This window comes from Phoxinus phoxinus (genome assembly GCF_949152265.1).
Source record: "Phoxinus phoxinus genome assembly, chromosome: 16".
NCBI lineage: Eukaryota > Metazoa > Chordata > Actinopteri > Cypriniformes > Leuciscidae > Phoxinus > Phoxinus phoxinus.
Window position 1 is genome coordinate 7,018,561 of NC_136891.1, and position 24,196 is coordinate 7,042,756.

Here is a 24,196-nt window from a genome sequence, read left to right on the forward strand (position 1 = left end):
AAATATGCAAATTGCACCTCTCGAGGGTCCCGGTTGTGCCTCGGTGACATGCGTTAAGATGGTAAAAATGGATCCATGCTGTGATCCATGTCCAATTAAGTAGAATCCAGTTGTGATCTCCTTCCCAGGACATCTAAAATACATCGCGCACATGGGGCTCTATTCTGTGGAGGTTTCCAAAATAAAGGTTCTTCTAATGCCACAAGGTCTGCCATCAGAGTAGTGAGTCACCAAACAAACACACTACGGACACACCGAATGCGCTCTGGAAAAGAAAGATAAAGAAGAGAAAGAGAGAGGGGCTCTAGGCTTCTTCTAAAATAGGACGTGAGCGCGGTCGTCATGCCGCTCCTGTACAAGACTGTGAGTCAGCGGCACACTCTAACAGAGGCCACTCTCATTGATTATTCATCTGCGCCTCAATTTTTCAAACTACATTTCCATTTCTGAGAGTAGCGGGCGCTACGGCGTCGGTGAGATAAGCCCAAAGCAGTAATGTGATTAACCGGTTGCTGCTGCGGCATCACGGGCGATGCCCACCACCGGCACAAAGGCTCTTGCAGGTTTGACAGCAGGTGGTACAGGCGGAGCGGGCCGGCTTGAGCGGGTGTAATCTGTGTAAGCGTGAAGGGAACTTTTCAGAATGAGTTCAAGTGAGAAAATTAGATCCGTTACATTAGCATGCATGCTACATTCGAAAGGTATGGGAAATGTAAATACGATTGAGTATGTAGAAACTACATGCGTTATTATGATACCACACTGTTTGCATTTGGATGCTAGTGTAAGTATCAACTGAAAGGGTCAATAGTATCTGGAGAAAGCTTAGCATTTCTAACATTTGTTTTTGCATTAGATACCCTGATGAAGGCTTACTGGCCGCAACGCGTATTAGGTTGCTTGTCACCTGCTTTTAAAATGTATGCCATGAAATAATAAAGTTTTTTTTTATATCTTTCTAAAAACTAATATTCGAGTGCCTTGGATAGTTTTTTTTTTATGAAACAAAAACATTAGTCAACATCCTCATTAGACTTTGGCTTCAGTGAGCTGAAAATGCACACACACCCTGGGACGATCTCTGAACAGGAAAGAGAAATATCTCACTGCTGCTCTGCTATGTTCAGCTAACAATCTGTTGTGTGTGATTTATAATTACGCAAAGATTAAGTAGTTGTGAACTGTATGGATATGGATGTGCCGGGCTGCTGGCAGCTGCCTATTTTGAGGGAGGGTGACAGATTGCGCTCTGACGGAGTCAATTCAGTGCCGCTTTCTAGGCTTTCATTTCATATGCTATCGGCTAGAGGAATCAAAACAGACGGTTTAGTCATCACGTTTGCTATTTACGAACCTGTCTCCGCTGATCAGTGAAATAACAGTTATGCCTTTCATTGTTAAATCAATGAAGATCGAGTGTGTCTTGTCTGGGACACTTTGGATGGAGGCAGGACGGAGGTGAGAGTGTGTGTGTGAGATGAATTTGCGCTGTTGTGCCAAACGAGGCAAGGAAGCAGGGCTGGGTACTGCACTTGGATTAGTGTTTTTGCACTCACACACACTCCAAAAAACAGTAGAGAAAAGCTAGGGACTATGATTATTGGTTGATCTACATATCGCCCATATATATATATATATTGTATGTGTTAAAGTGTTATATGTGAAGCACCATGACAAGTTAAACTAATTGCCCCATGGGGATCAATGAAGCACTAAAGTTAACTTCTAGCGGCTGATATTTGGCATTTTTTAAACGTCGGTTTCTCCGTCTTCATTAGTTTGCGGTCTCTGTTTAATAGTCCTATTTAGTTAGAAAGCAACACTAAGAAAGCAAATGGTATATGATAAAGTATTACAGCGTTTGTTTTTCTATTAGGCCTATTAGTTGGCTACTAAAAAGGCAAACACTATGGCCTGGTTTCACAGACAAGGCTTAGATTAAACCAGGATAAGGCCTTAGTTTAATTAGAACATTTAAGTGAATTTTATAAACGTGCCTTAGAAAAAACATTACTGGTGTGCATCTTGAGACAAAACAATGGCATTGACATATTTTGAGATATGTCAGTGCAAGTTGCTTTCAGTTAAACCAGCTCAAACATGCATTTTAGTCTAGGACTAGGTTTAAGCCTAGTCTGCTATTTAAAAAAATAATTCAGATTTTTTGAAAGGTTTAATTCTAATTTATTAAATATTAAGTAATAATATAAATACCGCCCACCGGCCATTAATATCAATCGACCACTAAAAACAAACTCCTAAAGTTCCACAAACAACATTTATTCTCTAGTTCTTTAGAAAATGATCTGGTGCTTTCAGAGGCATCATGCACCTGCTTTTTTTTATTTGAAGTGGCAGTTCTGGTTCACTTAAATGCCCTAGGCAAAATAAGACATGACCAAAAAGATGCATTTAAACAACTTTAGTAGTTATTTATTTAAGTGTAAGATATGTTAAGATGCGTTCACACTGTCACAAAAAATCCCAGAACCCATTTTTTTAGCATCCGTTCTGAGCCACTTTCAAATGAGGTTTTCAAATCAGATACATATCCGATATCTGGACATCTGACCTACGTCTAAACACGCATATCCGAATTGAATTCCAAGCCACCACAAGGCGAGGACGATGCGTTTGGCCACAAAGATAGCTTTTTAATGTCGTATTATGAAGCAGACTTGCCTTGTGTTCTCACAAGGAAAACTCAAAAAAAAAATGTACTGGGGTGGAAACTTTATAGTTAAGAAATTCCCTGCGAACAGACACATTCAGGAGCATAGAAACTGGGTTTCAAACCCCGCCCTGTGATTTTTTTTAATAAAACAGCTTTGCTACTGAAAGCTGCAGTATGGGCTACTTCTCAGCAATGACATCATAACACTGTTTTTGTAAATAAACTAATGAACACAGGGTAATTCACACTCTCACAATCTCACTCACGTTAATTCCCATCGAATTCATTCACATAAATGAAATCTTACCGCGCTAATAAAATAACAATCGAAAATTAGCATTATTTTCCGGTCTATATCCGTTCTGTCAGATTTTGCGCTGCAAACATCCTTGACAGCTTTTAATAAATCATGGCACCTGACGCGAAATATGAAATAATTTTAGTATGGCCATTCAAGACCAGAGGGTCAATCATGTCGCATAGTAAAGCGTTCACCAACAGAATCGTTTTGGGCGGGGATTAATGTAAACACAGAAATCAGATGTGTCTAAAGTGAATGTAAACGGGCGGGACACAATATCGGATATGGTCAAAAGATCAGATCTGTGCATTAAGACTTGAAGTGTAATCTCAGCAGTCTTAGAGTTGCAGTTGATATTTAAGAGTGCGGGGCAAAAAAGTTAGGATACCAAAATAAAACTTTAAAAAAGCAGGAAAATACACTTCCCTATCTTTTGGTGTTGATCAAACTCTTAAGCATTTCGCAGCAAATTTGTGTTTACAAAATAAAAAAATAAAAACGTTTAAATAAGTTTAGCCGGTGTTATTTTCATACTATTTATATGCTATTAAAAAATGTATTCACATTTTGAACGAGCTTTTATTGTCATATTTTCTGTTTATATTTTAATTTTAGTTTACAGTAAGTTAAAGTGTTTTTGTCATATTTTGAACGAGCTATTATTGTCATATTTTCTGTTTATATTTTAATTTTAGTTTACAGTAAGTTAAAGTGTTTTTGTCATTTTTTTAAATGTATGTATCTTCAATTTATTGTATTTCAATTTTAGCACTTCAAATTCAACTTATTTTATGTTTATTTTCAATTTATTTCAGTTACTTTTTTCTAATTTTATATATATATATTTACATTTAAGATTTTAATCTAATATTTATACTTGATTTAAATTTCCAAAAACATTTTTTGAGCAATTCTAGTTTGAGTTAACAACAACACTGAAAACTAACTAAATAACGAACATTCAAACAAACGAAATAAATAAAATATATGTTTATAAAACATAGTTTTGTATCACTACATCTAAAACAGTATTTTGGCTCAACTTTCATCTATCTCTGTACCTGATTATTATCTCAGCAGACAGACTGGATCCTTGTGTGCTTTTAAATAAATACTAATAATTGTGTTTTTTTCAAAACTCAAATAAAAAATGTACATGTTCTCTAATCCTGAATCTGTTGCAATTGTTCTCCCTGATCTTCCACTTGCACTCAAAGGTGCGTCCTGTTCTTTCTCAAGGTGACACCTCTTGACTGATGCTAGACAGCGAGTTACATCTTCCGTCTGAAGTGCAGTCATGCTGATATGTCGACAGGACAGCTGAGAGCGTTTAAAAAGTTGTATGTGGGCACAGCTGACAGCGATGTGACAGAGTTCACTCACAGACAGGAGGCGGTTCTTCTCTTTCTCGGAGATGCTCTGTGTGTTCTCCAGAGCGGCCCGGTGCTTCCTGGAGAGATCCTCCACCGCCCGGCTGTGGGTATCCTTAAAGTGAGCCGTATCCTCTTCATATCTGACACGCAAGTTTATGAGCTCCTTCTCATAGATCTGCTTTTCCTCTCGAAGTGACTGTTGAGAAAAATGAAAAGATAAATGTATTTAAAACATGGTCTGATGCTTATACATATAATATATATATATATATATATATATATATATATATATATATATATATATATATATAGAGAGAGAGAGAGAGAGAGAGAGAGAGAGAGAGTATATTTCATTATTGTCACAAATTTCATTATTGTCCATCTGTTGCATTTGTATTTGTTTATTAGCACTTTTAAAGCTACACTGTGTAATTTTTAAGTTGATTCTTAGCAAAAACCACGTTGTTCTTTCAAAATTATATGTGCTCATTAATGTATAATTACTTCTACCAACTAAACAAGTATTCTCGTAAGCGTAGAACCTGCCATTTATAATACATACGGGTGAGCTGCTCGAATGGCGGAAGCCATGTTGCGCCTCCATCTTGAAAATACATTAGCCAAAGAGGGACATACCGGGAAATTCAAGCTACGCCTTTCGCGTTTTTACACTCAGTGGCACCGTGACGAATGCGAGGGGGCGATTACCCACGACTGCCGGCGGATTTGAAATAATGCGGCCACCGTAGAAGTTAAAGCGCACTCGGAATAGGAGGGGCTAGAAAGTAATATTCAGTTGGTAGTCATATACAATTTCACCGCTAGATGGGAGTAATTCCTACACAGTGTAGCTTTAAAATTGTGTTACAGTTTCTGAATATTTCTTATTTCCATTTATTATATGACTATTTAAACAACCGTTTAAAATGTATTTTATGTTCACCAAGGCTGCATTTATTTGATCAAAAATAAAAACAACAATATGTAAGGAATAATGTAATCCAGCTGGTTGTTATTGCAGAATAAGCCTCGATAGGGTGATCAGGACCCCGACGCGAACCGGCTGGATGTACGTTATCCCGCTTATTACGTGGCTACTTGCCACATAAGTAAATAATTAGACATGAAATATTGATCTGTTGAAATATTTGATCAGCTCTTTAAACGCAAAGCTTCCTTGGAGAGAACAGTTACTAGGAAGCAGCAAGTTCAAACTTGAAGGAGATTTAATGGATGCAGTACAGTCCTACCACGTATACATGGTATTTCACCACATACATAATTATGGGGATAAGAGATATTGATTTAAGATTAAACTTTTTAAAAAATAAAAATAAAATTATAATCCTTTACATTGTACAAAAAAAAAAAAATCACGGCAAAATGGCAGCAGCTGCTTTGTATGAAACAACAAAGAGAAAGTCCCGCTTAACATAATTAAACAATTAAATAACTGTACACAAAATTTTTATTTGAGTTTTAATATTTTATTAGCTCACCAAATGCAAAACCTCCACGAAGAACATTCCTAGCAAGCGTAAAGCGGCGACTTCAATAAACCAGATGAGCCTGTGTTAGCAGTTTTTACAGGTTGTTATCGGGGAATAACATACCGATGGATGGCGCGATTAACCAATCAGACTCAAGTATTCCACAGAGCCAGTACAAGGCTCTTTTCACATTCACATGAATAAACAGGATTCAAACCGAAAGTCTGAGAGTCTGTGAAAGTTCGAGTACAGTTTATGCAAAGGGAACAAACAGGTCTCAATGAGAGACACTCAGACTGCCTCTTGTTCAGAAATGTCATGAATCCAATCTAAAAGTATAACAGTGAAAACTGAAAGACACCTTCAAAGCCCACACTGACACGGTGAGGCAACTGCCCGCAAGTAAATAAACGTCCTATTATAAGACCAGCAGAAGTGTCGGCAAAGTGAATCACTCCACAATGCTTTCCCGCTCTATTTAGTGCGTGTTGTCATAGTAACACCTAACTCAAGGCTGTGCTGCAAACAAACTGTGATGTGGGCGACAGAAAGAAACAGAGAAAGATTGATGAAACCTTTTCAAAGGGGAATTATCCTGAAATTCAAGCACACAGCAGCAGACCAAAGAGACATGATGCTTCATATATTCTACATATTTTTGCAAATTTGACCAGTTGGTCTTACGGAAGTGCTGAAATTAGGCTGGTTTCACCAGTTAAGTGTTTATGAGGGTAATGTTCACACATTCCCACATTTCCAAAACAGCTAGAGGGAACAGAGTGAACGGAACGGATTGAAACAGGGGATTGGAGTCTTTATAAAAAAATTTATGTTTGCATATAACATTTCTTTCTATTAGGATTACATAGTTTTAACATTAACAAACCTAATGTGATGCACATTTGTAAGTCATACTTAAATAAAACAAGAAACTGATAATAATTAATAGTTCTAGTAAACGGAATACATTCTTAATACACAATAATCAGGTATATATATTTATTATCAATAGATCAAATAACTAAAATTTATTTCAATCAATACATTTTAACAACTAAATATTATATATCGATTTTTTTTATTGTGAATAAAAGCCTACATTAAATATATTCATCATATAAAGCGATCGAGTCTTTTCAGACAATTTGGATTAAACTGCTCAATTCATATGGATTAGTTTTATGATTTCTTTATGAAGTTTTTGAAGCGTCAAATTGGTAGTTGCGTGGCTGTCAATGGAGGGACAGAAATTTCTCAAGTAAGATTTCGTCAAAAAGATCTTTATTTGTGTTCCGAAGATTAACGAAAGTCTTGCGGTTTTGGAACTATATTTGTAATTAATGACAGAATTTTATTTTTCGGGTGAACTATCACTTTTATGTAAAACAACAACAACAACAACAACAAAAACATTAATTAGTGTAACAAGACATATAGACGTATTACCGTTTGTGAAGCTATTCTCATGTCCGATGGCCATTTATTATTGTTCATTTTCAGGCAAAATGGAATGAAAGCTCTCACTGGGACCCTTTAAAAAGGTTCTAATATGCACCATTTAGGTACTTAGTGTACACTTTTGGTACCAATATACACCTTTGAGGTACCGGTACTAATATGCACTCTTTAGGTACAAAGGTGTACCTTCCGAAAGAGTACCGCCCCCGTGACAGTTTTTGTATTTTTTTTCAGAGAAACTTTCATTTAATAGACAAAAATAAGGGAGAATGACCGTAAGCTATGGGAAGAGAGAAGGGGAATGTAATTGCAACACGTCACAGGGCGAACTGCGCCATGGCTCTTTTAAAAGTTTCCCAAAGTCTATTTCTAAAACTGCTGAGAGGGATATTTCAGGAGCAAAAACAAGCCCACATTCCCACAATCTGTTTATTGGGGCTCTCAACGTATTAATAATGAATCAAAACCCAAATGCGACAGGACAGCCAAAAAGCCAAACTGCTAGAGCAGATTGTTGCGTGAAAACAGCACGAAATGCCATACTGTAGCGAGTCAAATAAATAGCCATGCTGTCTCCGCAAAAGAAAAATGATTGCAGGGCTGAGTGAAACCACTGAGAAATAAGAATTCCCATTCAATCAAACCAACCATCCACAAAGAGACATATTTTCTGAAGTCTTGCAGTGAGTTTTGAATTAAACATGGAGGTCTGGATTTAGCTGTGATAAAGCAGCTAGTGTTTAACACGAGAGATGGGCTTGTATATGCTTTAAACATAAAACTAATGATGTCTCAGAGGAACTCATGTGAAATAAATGTTACTGCAGAAGATTGATGTTTGAGCTACAGATTCTGCAAACTTGAGCGTTTTTTTCCTCGCTCCATCTCTCCTACACACACACACACACCAACTACGCTTCACGATCTTTTGGTGCAACACAAATCATGCCCTCAAAACATATTTGGACACTTAAAAATGTCATTGCATTAGATATAAAACATCAAACCAAGTGGCATCTGCATAAAGTGCTGCAAGAGCTTTTCTTGACTTCCCTTTTCTGAGTCATTTTTGCTGTGTGAATCCAGCTAGTATCACGCTTGTGATGTCTGACAACCAGAAAGTGTCCAAACACTCTAAGCGGGCCTAAACGAATCCATATTCAGCAAACTGCATCGAATTGATCCGTACCTTCTCCAGGGAGATGACCTGCTGTCTCTGCCTCTCGTCCAGCGTCTGACATTTGTTCTGCAATGCCCCTCTTTCCTCCTCCAGACGTAACACCTTGTCCTTCAGACGAGACTTTTCCGATTCCAGATCCCGAATGACCGCCTCGTGAGTCATCTGAGTGGCCTGCAGGCTTCCGATCTGACCTGAGCAGCAGAGAGAAAGCTGGAGTTAGAGCTGTACAAGAGGGTCAATGCTTTGAATGTCATCTAACGCAGATGGGAGAAATACCCCGTAGAGGGCAGACGGTCAAAGATCCTTTCTAACTGCCAATACTGTGAACCTGAACACAGCACATAGACTTGAACTATCACCAGTGATGTTTGCTTACTCTGCAATGGCTTGATGGTTCGTCTATGGCAGGGGTGCAAAACTCCACAGGCCCGTTTAGTTTAGTTCCAACCCTAGTTAAAGAGGTGTTCACACTTGGCATGTTTGCTTGGATTAAAACGAACCCTGGTGTGATTGCTCTGTTAGTGCGGTTCATTTAAATAAACGTGAACGCTGCCATTCGAATCCTGCGGACTGAGACCGCTGAAAAAATAGGTCTCGGTCCACTTCCAAAGAAACTCTGTTGTGGTTCCAATTAAATATGAACGCAACACGGACCAAAGGCATGTGATCAAACCAAAAGCGGGACATGATGTCACAAGATGCGACCCTAAAAAGGGACAGAATGCTCAAGCGTACCGTTTTTTTTTTCTCGTCGTAGTCGCAATGTTGCCCCTCACAGTTCAGAAGTACAAGATCAGAACAGCGTCTCCTCGCAGCAGATCTCCGTTTGTGTGTGACGGAGGGACCGCTGTTTTGACTCTTGCCGCTGTTTTGACTCCTTTACACATTTTATAAGCTCACCATATGTAGGCTACGCACATACAGTACCACCAGTCCATTTAGCCCAGAACACAGCATTGTTTAGTATGTTCGGTGAGTTCCGTCGTGAAATATATGTAACAAAAGCAGACCAATGAGGCTGTGAACAAATCCCTATGCCTTTAAGTTTGGTATCTTTAGGTTTGGTGTTAAAATGCCAATGTGAACTCTTAAGTGGACCAGGACTAAATGTTTATTTTTGGTCTCCAAACGAACTACGCAAACCGAACTAGAAGTGTGAACACACCCTCCACTGCACCTGATCCACCCCAATCTCATGAAAGTGCGTGTCTATACCATGAATGTGTAAATAGTTTTCGCGTGCATATGATACGCACTTTATGACGTGTAATACGCACGCACTCCCCACCCCTAATCCTAACCAAGGGTTTTCAGTGAACAAATTTTTTTTTTTAAGGCACGTATAATTGGCACGAGAAATAACATTTGTGGTATAGATACGCACTTTCATGAGATCGTGTTGCCTGATCCAGCTAATCAAGTCCTTCAGGCTTATTTGAAAACTACAGGTATGTGTGTTGGAACTAAACTCTGGCCCTCCAGGAACTAAAGGTGCGTTCACACGCCATGATTCTGAAATGTAAATAGCCTTCACGTGTTTGTTGAACTTACAACGTCAAATCTTGTCATTTTCTGAGAGCTACGACTAGTACCATGTGGGCCGCTGTAGCGCCTGACCACTGCAGATTCATAGTATGTTTGACTTGAAGCGGCGCCGTGCAGACTGATCGTGTAAGACATCAAAGTACCGCGAGAACGATTCGAAAGCATACAGAGCTTTATTTATAGCAATTACGACATGGCGTGAAGACAGCATGAGTTTTGCACCCCTGGTCTATGACATACTAGTGTGCTGCTTATTCTGCGTACTGCACAGTAGGCTATATCTTATATATTTTGCATAGTATGTATTAAATATAGCATGTTAAACAGCATGCAACAGTAAATATGGTACATTATACTGCATGTTTAATTCAGCAATTTAAATGATCAGCATTCAGTAAAAATAGTTATTTAGCATTTTAAATTCCAATTTTGTGTACAAATGTATTAACTTTTGGCAACTAAAGATGAATAAAAAAGCAGTGTTGTTATTTTCTAAAAAGATTTGTTTTCATTAATTGAAATAAGACTGAAAAAATAAATGATAAATATTCTATGAAAAAAAGCAGCGTTGTTATTTTCTAAATCTAAAACTTTTCAAATGTGTTTCTGTTAATTGAAATAAAACGAAAATATTTGATTAAAACTAAAACATTTTAGCAAAGATTACATTAAATACAAATAAAGAAATTTCAGCTAGTTTCCAAGGCAACATTTCTAATTTTTGTTTAGGTTGAAGTACTAAAATTACTAAAAACTGAAATTATTTTTTTTAAAGCTAATTATAAATATGTAAAAAACAAACAAAAGCACATTAAACTAAAATGAAAACTAAAAGCATAAAAATAATTCAAAATATTAATAAATAAGCTTCTAAATAATACTATGCTATTATATATAAAATAACACTGCAAGAAAGAGTAAAACTTGAGGATGTTATTGCTTTCAGTTCATTTGTCAAACTGGAAATGGACGGTCAAGTTTGGTGCATTGCATTGGGAGATGCAGTATTCAAGTTTCCTTGACTTCCTTCAATTTAAGTGTCCTTGATTGTTCTGGTGATGCTTACATGTTTCTGCAGTTTCTTGCCTTTTATACTAATAAAACTGTGTTTAAGCCAAGTTAATTACATTAGAGTTAATGATATCTGCACTTTATTTCACCATAAACATTTAAAAAGAAATGCACTTGATAGTAATATGGCCTAGTGGTCAATGCGTACCCGAGTTCATGTCTGGATAAAGATCTCAGAAAACGACTTCTGCTTCATGTTAAATTCATTAATGGCGTGCAGAAAGCACATTCTCACTGTAATTACACTAAACACAGACAGAGTGCGAGTTGAGCGCTTCAAACCCTATTGTTTCTCCCAGATAGAGGATCAGAAGTCTGTTTGGCATTTAGGTGTGACAGGTCCAGCTGGGTTCTGCCTCCCTCAGGGAACATTCCAGAATGTGGGTGATGAACACAGCTAGGACACACATCTGCTGTTGCCAGGATACCAGGGGCTGATGCGTAACCCCAAACTTTTCTGTCAACAACAACAGCTAATGGAGCTGTGCCACTCATTTGACACGTTGATGAGTAAATCCAGTTAACCTTTTACCAAATAATATATTCTGATAATGAGTTTAGGTTTTTCTTCTTCTTCTTAAAAAGAAAAATCAGTACTTCTTAGCCGATCAACTGTTTAGGTTTGAATATAGCAAATTATAAAGATAAATAGATAAATACAAATAAAATCAGAATCAGGTCTTATTTGTGAAGTTACAATAGATTTTGACATAATTACTATTAATATTTTTTGGGCTAAAATGATTGTAAATATTTGTATGAATCTAAAATCTAAGTTCTGAAATACAATAAAAAAAATTTAAAAAAAAAAAAAAAAATATATATATATATATATATATATATATACACACATTATTACAAAAAATTATTGTAATAATTGTAATTATTATTATTACAAATCATTTTTTGAAATGCAAGGGTTAAAATAACTCATATATTTAGGTTAAAATCTATTAATAATGATAATAATAATAATAGATTTGAACCTCAAAATAGTTATTTTAACAATTTTAACCCATGCATTTCAATTGATTTGTAATATTAATAATAATAAGTATTCATATTAATATAAAAATATGAGGTTAACAAAGATTTAACATAATGTATGTAAAAATGTATTTTTAACGTAGTAAACTTCTCCATTTAAATACTTGAGTCAATTTTATATTTTTGAATGAATTAAAAGAGCGGTTTCATGTATCTGGTCGAAGTTGATATGGTATAGTAATATAGTAATTAGTAATAAGTAATGCAATAATACTAATAATGAAGTAATGCAGTAATCTAATTACTCTGTTGAAGATGAGCAACTTACACAACACTGCCAATAACAATAGTTTAAAAAAACTATACAAACAGCAGCTAACCTATATGCATTTCATTTAATAATTATACTTCAGATTACTTATTTTTTTAGTTTGAATTACAATATTCTGTATCCTGTTTGCTTCCCTTAATTCAAATTGAATTCACGCCGAGGAGTTTAGTTTGAACTTGAAGGCACTTCATTCTGAACGGAGCACAGGCCTGCTGTGCATGTTGGTAATGGATTAGCAGCCTGAAGCAATATAGAAGGATGAATCAATGAAGCCGAGTGGAGTGTGAGGTGCTCGTATATCTCACTGGCTTTGAGCAGGATCTCGGTGGCCTGCTGTTGCACTCGGTCTCTGGACGCCTCCAGCTCACACTCCGCCTCCCTCTGCCTGATTTCCACAATCTCCGTGTCCTTGGTCACCTCCTCCAACTGTTTATGCAGATCCTGCAGAAGCACACACACAAATCAATCAGAATAACGACCGAAACACCTCTCCAGCTCTCCGTTCATTACTGAGCTGCCTCTCTATATTTAACTACCGTGTGCTTTCTTTCCTTTGTCTCTCTCGCTTTCTCTCGTGTCACTTTTTCCATTCTTGCTCCTCTCACAGGGTCTCCTCTGATATCAAATTCCTCCTCATTAATTGTGCATGTCGAATTATCTCTTTCTGTCTTTCATCTCTGCTCTCGCTGTCAACTTCCTGCATCGCTTTCTGGTGCCATCGCTCATTGTCTTTCAAACTTTTTCCTTCACTTCCACCATTGCGCAGCTCACGTGCAAACCATCTTCCACTTTCCCACTGAATTCATTTATTACATTTATTTTGTCCTTTATATACCAAAGACACGTTTCTTTGGTATAAAAAGAACAAAAAGAAATGGGAAAGAAAGGATCAATTGTAGGAAAATGCATGCATTTTTCTTGATTACGATTACAACTTGAACGGTCATGTTCTGCAGTAAAGAAAAAGTTAGACACTCTTTTACTCCTAATCGGATGGATTAACTGATGCAGTGAGAGTGTTATATATATATATATATATATTAGGGCTGTTAAACGATGAATCGCATCCAAAATAAAAGTTTGTGTTTACATAATAAATGTGTGTGTACTGTGTATAATTATTTTATATATTTAAAAATACACACATGCTTGTATATATTTAAGAAATATTTGCATGTATATACTGTGTGTATATATATATATATATATATATATATATAAATATAAATATTTTATATATAAACACATTTTTCTTAAATATATACATGAACATGTGTGTATTTAAATATATAAAATAATTATACACAGTACACACACATTTATTATGTAAACACAAACTTTTATTTTGGATGCTATTAATCGTTTAACAGCCTTAAATATATAGCCCTATATATATATAATAAAATAAATAATATATATATATATATATAAAAATATATATAAAAAAATTATATATATATTCAATATTTATTTAATAAAGCACATTCAGGTTCATAGTTCATCCATCCATCCCTATGCTAACTTTCAAAAGTTTGGGGTTAGTAGTTTTTGATAAAGAAATTAATCATTTTATTCAGCAAGGATTTATTAAACTGATCAAAAGTGACAGTTATAATGTTAAATACTTTTATTTCATCATTAAAGAATCCTGAAAAAATGCTTCAGTTTCTACAAACATGTTTCCTTAACTGTTTTCAGCATTGATAATAATAAGAAATGCATCCTGAGCAGCAAATCAGCATATTAAAATGATTTCTGAAGGATCATGTGACACTGAAGACTGGAGAAATGATGCTGAAGATTTCCCATCACAGGAATACATTTTAAATGTGAAAATATTTCAATAGAAAACATTTTAAATTGTTATAATATTTCACAATATTTCTGTTTTCACAGTATTTTTAAAGTCTGCATGGTGCTACAATAAAAATGCCCTTCTAAAATGACCTGTGGAAATGTTTTAATAAGGTGACTGAGTCTCATCTGGAAAACCGCACCATGTAATTGGGTAAAAACCTCCACCTGGGGAATCGAAATGCTCTCTGATTTGCAAAACTGCGACTGCAGGCTATTTGAATTCAATGATTTCACCTGTTAATGCCGTTTTTCTTTAAACGAAATACTCCAAGTGACGTGGACGCTACAAACATGTCGTACTTGAGCAATTCAGCATTTGATCAGCATAGATTAACAAAAACTAGCACAGACCCCAGGGAGTCGGATCATTATGAGCGTCGGTCTGAAAATGCCACGGTGACTAAAGATCGATTCCATTAAAGATCTGCTCAGCACACTGGCATTAACACAGGCCCAGCACACTGCCATTAAATAGACATTATAATGTGTCACAAAAGCAAGGATTTACATAAAACAAACACAATATTAATCCATCATTGTTCCTTTGAACGAGCGCATTATAATTCAAGCCGAGCATGTATCTTCTGATGACACCCATAAATTACAGTCAGTCAGTTGCTCCATTCAGAAACAAGTCCAAGAAATGCCTTGGAGGGCCGCGGCGGCTGATTGTGTTTTCCTTTCATAAGATATCTGAAGGAGAATTCAGAGCTCAGGATGTGTGCCACTGCATTTGAAGCCTCTTTGCTAAATGTGCCGGAAACATCTGATGCGTTCAGAATGAAACCAAAGCGCTAGTTTGACTTTCACTGCTCCGATGTTCTGTGTACGTCATTTTAATTATTCAAAACACACTGCAGAGTGTTTAGGAAATACTGCATTTGTTCCAACATGTGTTGATAAGGGACTTCTGAAAGGTTTAAATCAGCATCAAAAAGCATTTGTAACCCATTTTACTGCATTTGATGCATTTAAACAAGATATTCGACAAGAAAATACAGTAGTTTACAATGTGACCAGGTACGCGTATAAGGAAAAAAGTATGAGTTTAGCTGTCATTTTAACTATTAAGATTAGATGATTCTTATTAGATAAATTAGAAAATGAGATTAAACATGCAACATAAGTTTAAAGCTTAAAGGTCATTTACTTTTCTGAGCGAATGTAAAATTCTACACAAAGTGAAAAAACAGCCAATCAAACCTTTGATGTGTAATATTACATTTTAATTTGATTTAATTTAAAGGTATAGTCTACCAAAAAAATATATATACAGTATATATATTATGTCATTCTTTACTCACTTTAATGTTATTCCACACAGGAATGACTTTATTTCTTCTGCACAACACACACATTATTATTTTTTTCGAAGAATGTTGCTAACCAAACAGTTTTGTTTGCTATTGACTTCCATTGCATGGACAAAAAAATACAATGGAAGTTAATGGGAACCATTGGTTGCTTACCAACATTCTTCAAAATATCGTATGTTCCACAGAAGAACATTTTGGAGCAAAATGCATAGTTTCAAAGCAGCTTTACTGCTATACAAGAATGAAAGGGAAAAGTCATAAAGTGCTTGTGTTGCATCTATCATTTAATGTCATAAAAAAAGGACATGTGATGTATCCGGTGGCCTTTACCTTGATGTTGTTCTCTGCAGAAATGAGGGAGGACTGCATTTTATGGGATTTCTCCCTGCTCTCCCTGGCCTCCTCCTGCACTCTCTTCAGTTCACTGCGCAGCTTCCCCATAGTCTTCTGGAGCGCTGCTTCCTGCGCCTGGAACTCCTTCCTCAGCTCCGCCTCGGTCTTCTTCCAGGCCAGCAGGTTCTCTGCGGTCATCTGCTGCGTGCGCTTCATGGCCTCTAGTTCGCGTTCGTAGAAGGCCTGGGCTTTATTTAGCTTGGCCTCGTACTCCTCCACCAGACGCTTCTTGTCCTGTTTCAGTTCCTCAACCCTTTCGGTCAGTGAATCCACCTCCGCTTTATGAAGCTGGCCCAGTTTCTCCTGGTCTTTGTTGTAGTTGGCGTTCTGGCTTTGGTGTGAACGAAGCAGGTCTTGGACCTGTAAAAGCAAAATTTATTTGAGGCAAAGTAAAAAAACAACAACAGCAAAAACAGATAAACCATTGAGTAATCAGACACAGTCTGATCATTTCGTTTAAGACATGCTTTTTTGGGCATTAAATAATGGCGTGAATACCAGAAAATTGACCAGCGCAAACCTTAGTAAATCACCTTGCATGATTCATTTAAATATTCTCCTCCCATAAATTTTGCGTGTTTCAGAGTGAAGTGTGTCATTGTTTTCTTATGCCGCTTTTCCACTACACAGTACCAGCTCGGCTCGCCTCGACTCGACTCGCCTTTGCTTGGTTTTCCACTGTGTAAAAGTTGTACCGGTACCTGCTTCCAGATACTTTTTTTCATATCAACTTCGGCGAGGTTCTGAGCGTGCTGAGGCGATACTAAAATGTGTTGGAAACACGGCAGACTGCTGATTGGTCAGAGAGAATCGTCACTATTCACTGCGTCATCATTGCCACGCGCCAGACGGAGTATCCTGAATATCCCTGACATTTTTGAATAGTTTGGCCAGAGATTGCGTGATATACCCATTACTAATATTATGTAAAACAGCATACACTAGATTTCCTCCATTGTCCTGTGTGTGTGGGTAGCGGGTGTGTGTCGCGTCGCTATGACGACCAGGTACTATTGTCGAGGTACTATCTGGAAAACGGAACGAAAAGCGAGCCGAGTCGAGTCGAGCTGAGCTGGTACTGGTAATGGAAAAGCGCCATTAGACAAGACAAAAGCAGCTCCTTATCTGCCAGTGTCTACAGCGTCTCGGAGCGGTTCAGTTCGCAGGAATTCTGCTCCACACTGCATCTACTCTGAGATTGGGTTGCTTTAACATGCATTTTGGAATCTAACAAGCACCAAACCATCTTCCCATAGTCTTCAAGTCAGATTGTTTCAAAGCAGCTTTACAGAGATAACAGGAAAATAATGCAACAAAGTTTGTTTCTAGAGGAAAATAGCATCATAGTCCAGCTTAAGTAAGTTCAGTGATGGTTCATATTTGTAGTAATATATATATATATAAATAGCCGCTCTGGAGAAAACCGTGATGACATCGTCCAGCTCAGTTCTCATATAATGGTGTCACTGCAAGCAGATCAATAATATTGTTGAATATTATCAACAAAAGAGAAGCTTTAAGGGCTCCCTGCAGTTGTCATACAATAGTAGTACTTCTTATTTTTAATTCTATTTAGCATTTAATTTTTTTTATTTTGTAATAATATTTATTTATTGCCATATTACCATTTTTTATATTATTATTATTACCTATATAACCTGGAATTTTTGAAAAATCACATTTTAAATCAAGGTCAGATTTATCAGAAAAAAAGCAATTAGATCTTTCCCCCAAATCGTGCATCCCTAAGACAGGCCTTTTCAAATGTAACCGCAGGTAAAAAGCACTAAAAACACTCCACACACCTCCTGCCGATGTGAGGACCGTAGCTCCTCGAGAGCCTGCCGCTTCTCCTGCTCGAACTGGGCCTGTAACTGTCCGAAGGAGCGCAGCTTCTCCTCGAAAGAGCGGCGCATGTCCTCCACCTCGCGGGACATGGTGACCACACGCTGCGTGTGCTGCGCCTCTGTGCACAGCTGCATGTCCTCCACCCGCTGACGGTACGTCTCGAACTCCGTCAGGGCCTGGCGCTTCATCCGGTCGTGCAGCTCCATGGACTCCTCCAGGGACTGAATGCGTCGCTTCAAGTCCATCTCGTCGCTGATCTTGCTCTTGTACTGCATGATCTTCTCCCGTGTTTCCGAGAGGATCTGCTGCACCTCTTCCTCGTGGGCCTCCTTCAGGGTCTGGATGGCCGCTTCATGCTCGTCGTTCTTGGTGTTAAGGGCGTAGATCACCTAGAGAGGCGAGAAGATGGAAAACTGAGAGATCTACACTGGAAATCCAATCAAAAGTTCGATAAAATGGTAGTTGCATCATCTTCTAGAACATTCTAGGCAACAGAAACTGTGTTTGTTCATAGAAAGCAAGACGTCCATGACAGATTAAAAGGTTGAGGAAATCTGTGCAGACCAAACATCATGGCAAAGGTTAAGTAAGCACTGTTTTGCTGATCTAGAGCATTTGTGCTTAATGCATTACACATGTAAAGCCACACAAGGGACCGACGCACTTTAGCAAGCTTTCATTGACTGACCTTTAAATCCAGAAGATTTATGTCCAGCTTAAATATGAAGAAAATGTGACTATAAAAGCCTTTTCATCATACTTTTTAGGTTAATTCCTTATTTACAACAAAACTTTTCTGTCCCTTTCTAAACTTTTTCTGTAGTGGTTCTAAGGTGTACTTTAGACATCAAGTGACATCAAAATGCTGCACATAATTGTACAAACATAATTTTGTGTATATACGGTATGCCAAAAAAATATTACATAGGCTGTATAAAAAAAATAAAAAAAAATAGCTATTTAAAAATAGTCATATTTCATTTACCTTGCATAGTTTTGTTCATGTTTTTTGAAGATCTGACAAATTTGGCTGCTTCTACAAAGTTACAGACGAATTTGCACCAAAATATTGTAGATCGTAGTTGGATGTTCTATCTTTGTCATCAGCAACTAAATAAGAAAAGGGTTTCTCCTCTTTCTAAAATAATAATACAAAAAGTTATTTTGCCATCCTATGCAATTATTAAATATAATTATATTGTTAGTTGCGATTTATCATTTTAATTATTTTGCAGCTTCCCGTTCTGTGACCCTATTAGAAAAGAAACGTGACCCATTTTTGGGTTGCAACCAGCCAGCTGAAAGCCGCCGCAGACTACTAGTCCACAAAGATTAATTATTAAAAAGATTAATTATTTAGTTTTTTATAGCATGAATGTGTTGGCTAATGCATCATTTCTTTAAGAACGCTAATAACAAAGTCAAAACTGTACACAAAAACATTTTTCAGACATGTTTTTAATTTTTAATCCTCTCAATTACTCATGAGAGAGCATGAAAGTCTCCAAAAATGGGTTTGAGATTGCCTTCACAAAATAAAACTTTCGGCTAGCTCATGAACACTTATTATTTGTTATTTTATTACAACAGCGTGTTTAACATGACAGAAACTAAATCTTACCTCATGAATATTAGGTTACGCACAATTAATTTAACATGATCTTTTACTGTTTTGACAAGTATTACACAGAGATTAGGAGATGAATTAATTCCAACATCCACCTTTGTCAGTCCTGGGATTTTAAAATGCACATAAACAACATATAAAAAGCCTGAATAAACAGCTCCTATTTCTTCTCAGCCTTCCCCTGCTTGATTATTTGGAAACAAAGTGACCTTCGACTGCAATTCTCATGCTTTGTGTGTCCGGCTCCCACTTCATTTCCATAATTGTCTAGACATCTGATTAGGAGAGAGCAGTTCGGCCACCTGAAAGCGGCACAATAGAGTTATCTCCTTTACAAATCCTGCTCTGTGAGACACCGTGACTCAGTCGAAGACGTATGTGCTTCTCTCATCACATCTATAGCGGACTCTCTCCCAGGATTGACCACGGAGGATTCCATTATTCTCCAGTTTTCTTTCACCACACTATTCACACAGTTCATTCTCTCAGCCAGACAAAATTGAGCTGATAAGGGCACCAGTGGACATAGAAGAAAAGGTGGTTCGGTAACTTTGAATGTGTTTGCTCTCTCTCAGTCAATGTCGATGCCTGGAGCCTATCCCAAGTGATATGCAAAAACGAACCATATCTGTTGTGTTATCTGCTCCTTTACTGTGTGAATGGGAAAATCTTTACAACCTGTTTAAGCGGTCTCGTTTGGTTTCCACCTTATCGGAACCAAACGATATTAGGCCCGTTTTCTAATACCGATGCAACTGCCTTACTGACCCGTGAAGCGTTATTTATGCATATTATCTAATAAATCATTGGAAACAATACGTTGAAGAAATGTGTTTTGGAGGAGGCGTGGCTTTAGAGCCGCTCTGAAGGGTGGCTAACTTGCTATTGCTAGCCTCTCCGAAATTGCCTACACTACCGTTAAGTGTTACCAAATAATACATTTGCATAAAACAAACTATGAAGTGTGAGTTATTAGTTTGCACTGGTTGAGTAAAAGCTTCTTAAATGTTCTTGCTTTCCATCATCTTTTACATAGACACAATTTAGGTATCACTGAGAAATTTGAATGTCTTATTGCTAAATAGGACTTTGTTTGGTCAGTTATGTGCATTTACAGTACCGCTCAAGAGTTTGAGGTCGAGAAGATTCTTAAATCTTTTTAAAATAAGTATTTTATGTTCATCGACACTGCATTAACTTGTTTAAAAATAGTAATACTGCGGAATATTATTATAATTTAAAATAACTGTTTTATAATTTAAAATATTTAAAAATGTAATTTATTCTTGTCATGGCAAAGCTGAATTTTTAGCATCATTACTTCAGTTTTCAGTCTCACATGATCCTTCAGAAATCATTATAATATGTTGATTTGCTAGCAAAATTCTTATTATAATCAACCTAGAAAAAAAAATTCTGGATTGTTTGATGAACAAAGTAAAACAAAAAAAGTATGTAATGCATCCTTGCTGAATACAAGAAATATATATATATATATATTTTTTTTAATGGACTCCAAATTATTGAACAGTATTCTAACTCAGTTATGATATTTTTGACTTGGAATGCAATGGAAGGACAATTCATAATGTATCCCCTGTAGAACCCCCTTGTGGAACCTTTCATGAGAGGACGTGTAAAGAATAACACTAGATATCTATCAGTGCATCAGTCAACAGTGAAAGGCAAAACACAGTCCTGAGAGGTTGCTCATGAAATGAAAGTGGCAGCCATCCTGTACAGGACTATATTAAAATTCAGTAGGCAGTCAGAGTGCCAGCATTCATTTTAAATACACTCGACCTGATGCACACTGACTGACAGTGGAAAAAATACTGCTGGAACGCTCTAGCTATTTCACTTGCAAAGAGAGTAAATTTGACTGATTTTTAGGCTATTATGTTTAAGTCTAGTCATATTTCCCTGAATATGTTCAATTGGTACATTCCAGTACAGTGCTAAAATTGCTACTATTCTGTAAATAAAAGCCACAGCCATGAACTCTGTGCGTATAGCTAATCGAGCGAGCTAGCCGTCTAGACAAGATATAAAGACATTATTACGCTTCCGACCTGGCGTCTCTTCTAAACAATTTGTGACCAGGTTCATCAATTCAAAAGTTGACTAGATTATACTTGATTTGTGTTTTGAATTGAGTTCTGATAAATAGTTGAGCTAGCATTGTTAGAAATGTTTGCATTACATAAAATACAAGATTTTTTTTAACGCCTGCCTATGTAGATAATAACCATCAAGGCAGCTCTCAATGTTTTAGAACAGCCTTTGTACAATTATTGGTCTTTTTTGATTTGCCACATTTGCTTAATCTTTAGTCCAGTAAATTTGGCAGTCAATGAGTTTTCGGCCCACTCAGAACTGGAATATGAGAAAACCCATTAACTCCCAAAACACTGGGAAGTCTTAATCACTTTGTACTTAAATCTGAAAGTCATTACAACAGTTCCAACATCAGTCAACAAAGACCAGACCATGATAATGATAATTACAGTCATTTGCAATGGTGCAGAGTGAATACCATATTGTTCAGTGCATAAAGGCTGTCTGTAAATTGGTCCAGATCACTTTTGGGTGACAAAGGGTTATTGTGCGGCTTCAATCACAGTCTGTTTCACAAGATGTGGCTCGGTTGGAGATTAAAACGGGTCTATAATGTGCAATGAGAGCTTTCCTCGGAGCTATCGACTTGGCTTCAAGCTTCAGCCTGTTATAAAATATTCTGTGTTTTAAAGAATGATGGACCGTGTCAAATAAATAAATATCCATTCACTCCAGTTCTTATAGATTCTGCATCCTCTGGCACACGGGATCGGATTGTAATTGGCAGGCTTATGAATGAATATTCATTAAGTGAGGAAATGGGTTATAATGAAGTTGAGAGATAGTGCCAATCAGTGTAATTATATGCATGGTATCCACTAAACTGCAAGGCACACCTTCAACGGAGAGGCAATTAAAGTAGTTGAAAAAGAACAGTTTGCTCTAACAAGAAAAACTTGGAGACAAAAACGACTTGGTGCAGACGCCTTGCCTCTATACTGTGGGCATTAATCATGATTAAAAGGATCATAAAGGGTTTTGTAGCTCTAATTTCTTGCTACGTAAATGGGCACTGGCTGCAGAGAACCTGGAGGTGTAAAATACATTTATGTTTGGTCCCTTTGGTTTCATAGCAAAGTGTTCCTTAAATTTTCACAAATGTCAACTTCCTTTTCATTATGCAAAAGGTGAGAGGGAGTTTAATCTCTGAAAGTCTACAGTTGAAGAAACACCGAGCTTCGGCTCCTGAGAGTTTGGACGGTCTTCCAATCATTAGTCATGACTCATGAGGGTATAGACTGTATTACTTGCACTATCATTCAAAGGTTTGTGGTCAGTACATTTTTAATGAAAGAAATTAATTGCAATCAACAAGTAACCATTATATTGATCAAAAGTGACAGTAAAAACATTTAGCCTATACTGTTACAAAAGATTTCTATTTTGAAATAAATGCTTTTCTTTTTTTCTTAGAAAAGCATATTAGAATGATTTCTGAAGGATCATGTGACACTGAAAACTGGTGTAATGATGCTGAAAATTCAGCTTTTCCATCGCATGAATAAATTACTTTTAAATATATATATATATATATATATTTTTTTTTTATAATATATTTTACAGTATTACTGTTTTTTTCCTGTATTTTGTATAAACACAGCCTTGGGGAGCCTAAGATACTTTTTTTTTTACGTTTTTTTTTCTTTTCTTTTTTTGACCCCAAATTTTTTAACCGTAGTGTACATTATTGTACAAGTTACTGTGATATCTGTGTGAAAAATGACAGTAAATGTAATTAAGTAATAAGAGTGCAGAATGTTTCCAACACATGTACATCTATTTAACTTTTGAAGGTGACTTAGAAAAAATTAAAACACAAGTGATCATTTGGAGTCAGTAATATTAACATTCTTTAAATATACAATGTGGGTTAACTCTTTAATATGCAGGTAAATCCCTACCTTTACTTAATAACAGCTAAACTAAACCTGTTGGAAAAAATCTGTAACATATATATCTGACTACATCTAATAATATATTCAAAAGCTAAAACTCATGCATTTAAGATCTAGCTTATGCTAAATGATCAAAATACAGCAATGTGTAATTCACCTTTTAAACATGGTAGGTTGGAAAAAGCTGAATACATGCACATAAACAAATGACTGACTTTTGACTTGAAATTTGTCACCTGCCATACACACTACATGCTGCAATGACAAGACGTGAAACATAACAGGGAAAACCAGTTATGGTAAAGTATTGTGAATTTGTGATGTTCTCAATATAGATTCAGAGAATCCGCAAGCAATCTTACCGCAGTCAAAAATATGCTTAAAAACATCACAGTTCATTAGAAAAATTGGATTACCACAAGGAAAAATAATAATTATATCTTACCGTTATCTAAGTATGGAAAACATCTCTCATTAATCTCTCTCTTCCATTTGCATGTGAGCATATGGAGAGATTCTGACACATTATCAGGATGCTAACAGTATGTGCATCACAGTCACGTGAGAGCAGCTCCACCAAAACAAGCAGGATAAGGCAGGTGTATGACGATTGAATTGTTTTATTCAATGCAGAATATCTCTTGAAATAGGGGAACATATGACTAATCTTATGAATGCAAAGATAGAAGAGATGAATGGCTGTGATGAAAATACACTACATTCATATGCTAT

General features: G+C 36.6%; 1 protein-coding gene across 5 annotated transcripts in view; it reads right to left on the reverse strand.

The window, feature by feature from the left end:
* The window catches only part of fam184ab (family with sequence similarity 184 member Ab), a 110,689-nt gene that overhangs the window by 64,653 nt on the left and 21,840 nt on the right, over positions 1-24,196 (reverse strand). For all 5 annotated transcript variants that reach the window (XM_079584651.1, XM_079584652.1, XM_079584650.1 and 2 more), the window contains exons 2-6: positions 17,782-18,213; positions 15,914-16,336; positions 12,716-12,851; positions 8,486-8,667; positions 4,359-4,544 (exon numbers count right to left, since the gene is read on the reverse strand). In XM_079584651.1, coding sequence (XP_079440777.1) covers positions 4,359-4,544; positions 8,486-8,667; positions 12,716-12,851; positions 15,914-16,336; positions 17,782-18,099 — 1,245 coding nt within the window. In that variant the 5' untranslated portion in view covers positions 18,100-18,213. The remainder of the gene's footprint in view (positions 1-4,358; positions 4,545-8,485; positions 8,668-12,715; positions 12,852-15,913; positions 16,337-17,781; positions 18,214-24,196) is intronic.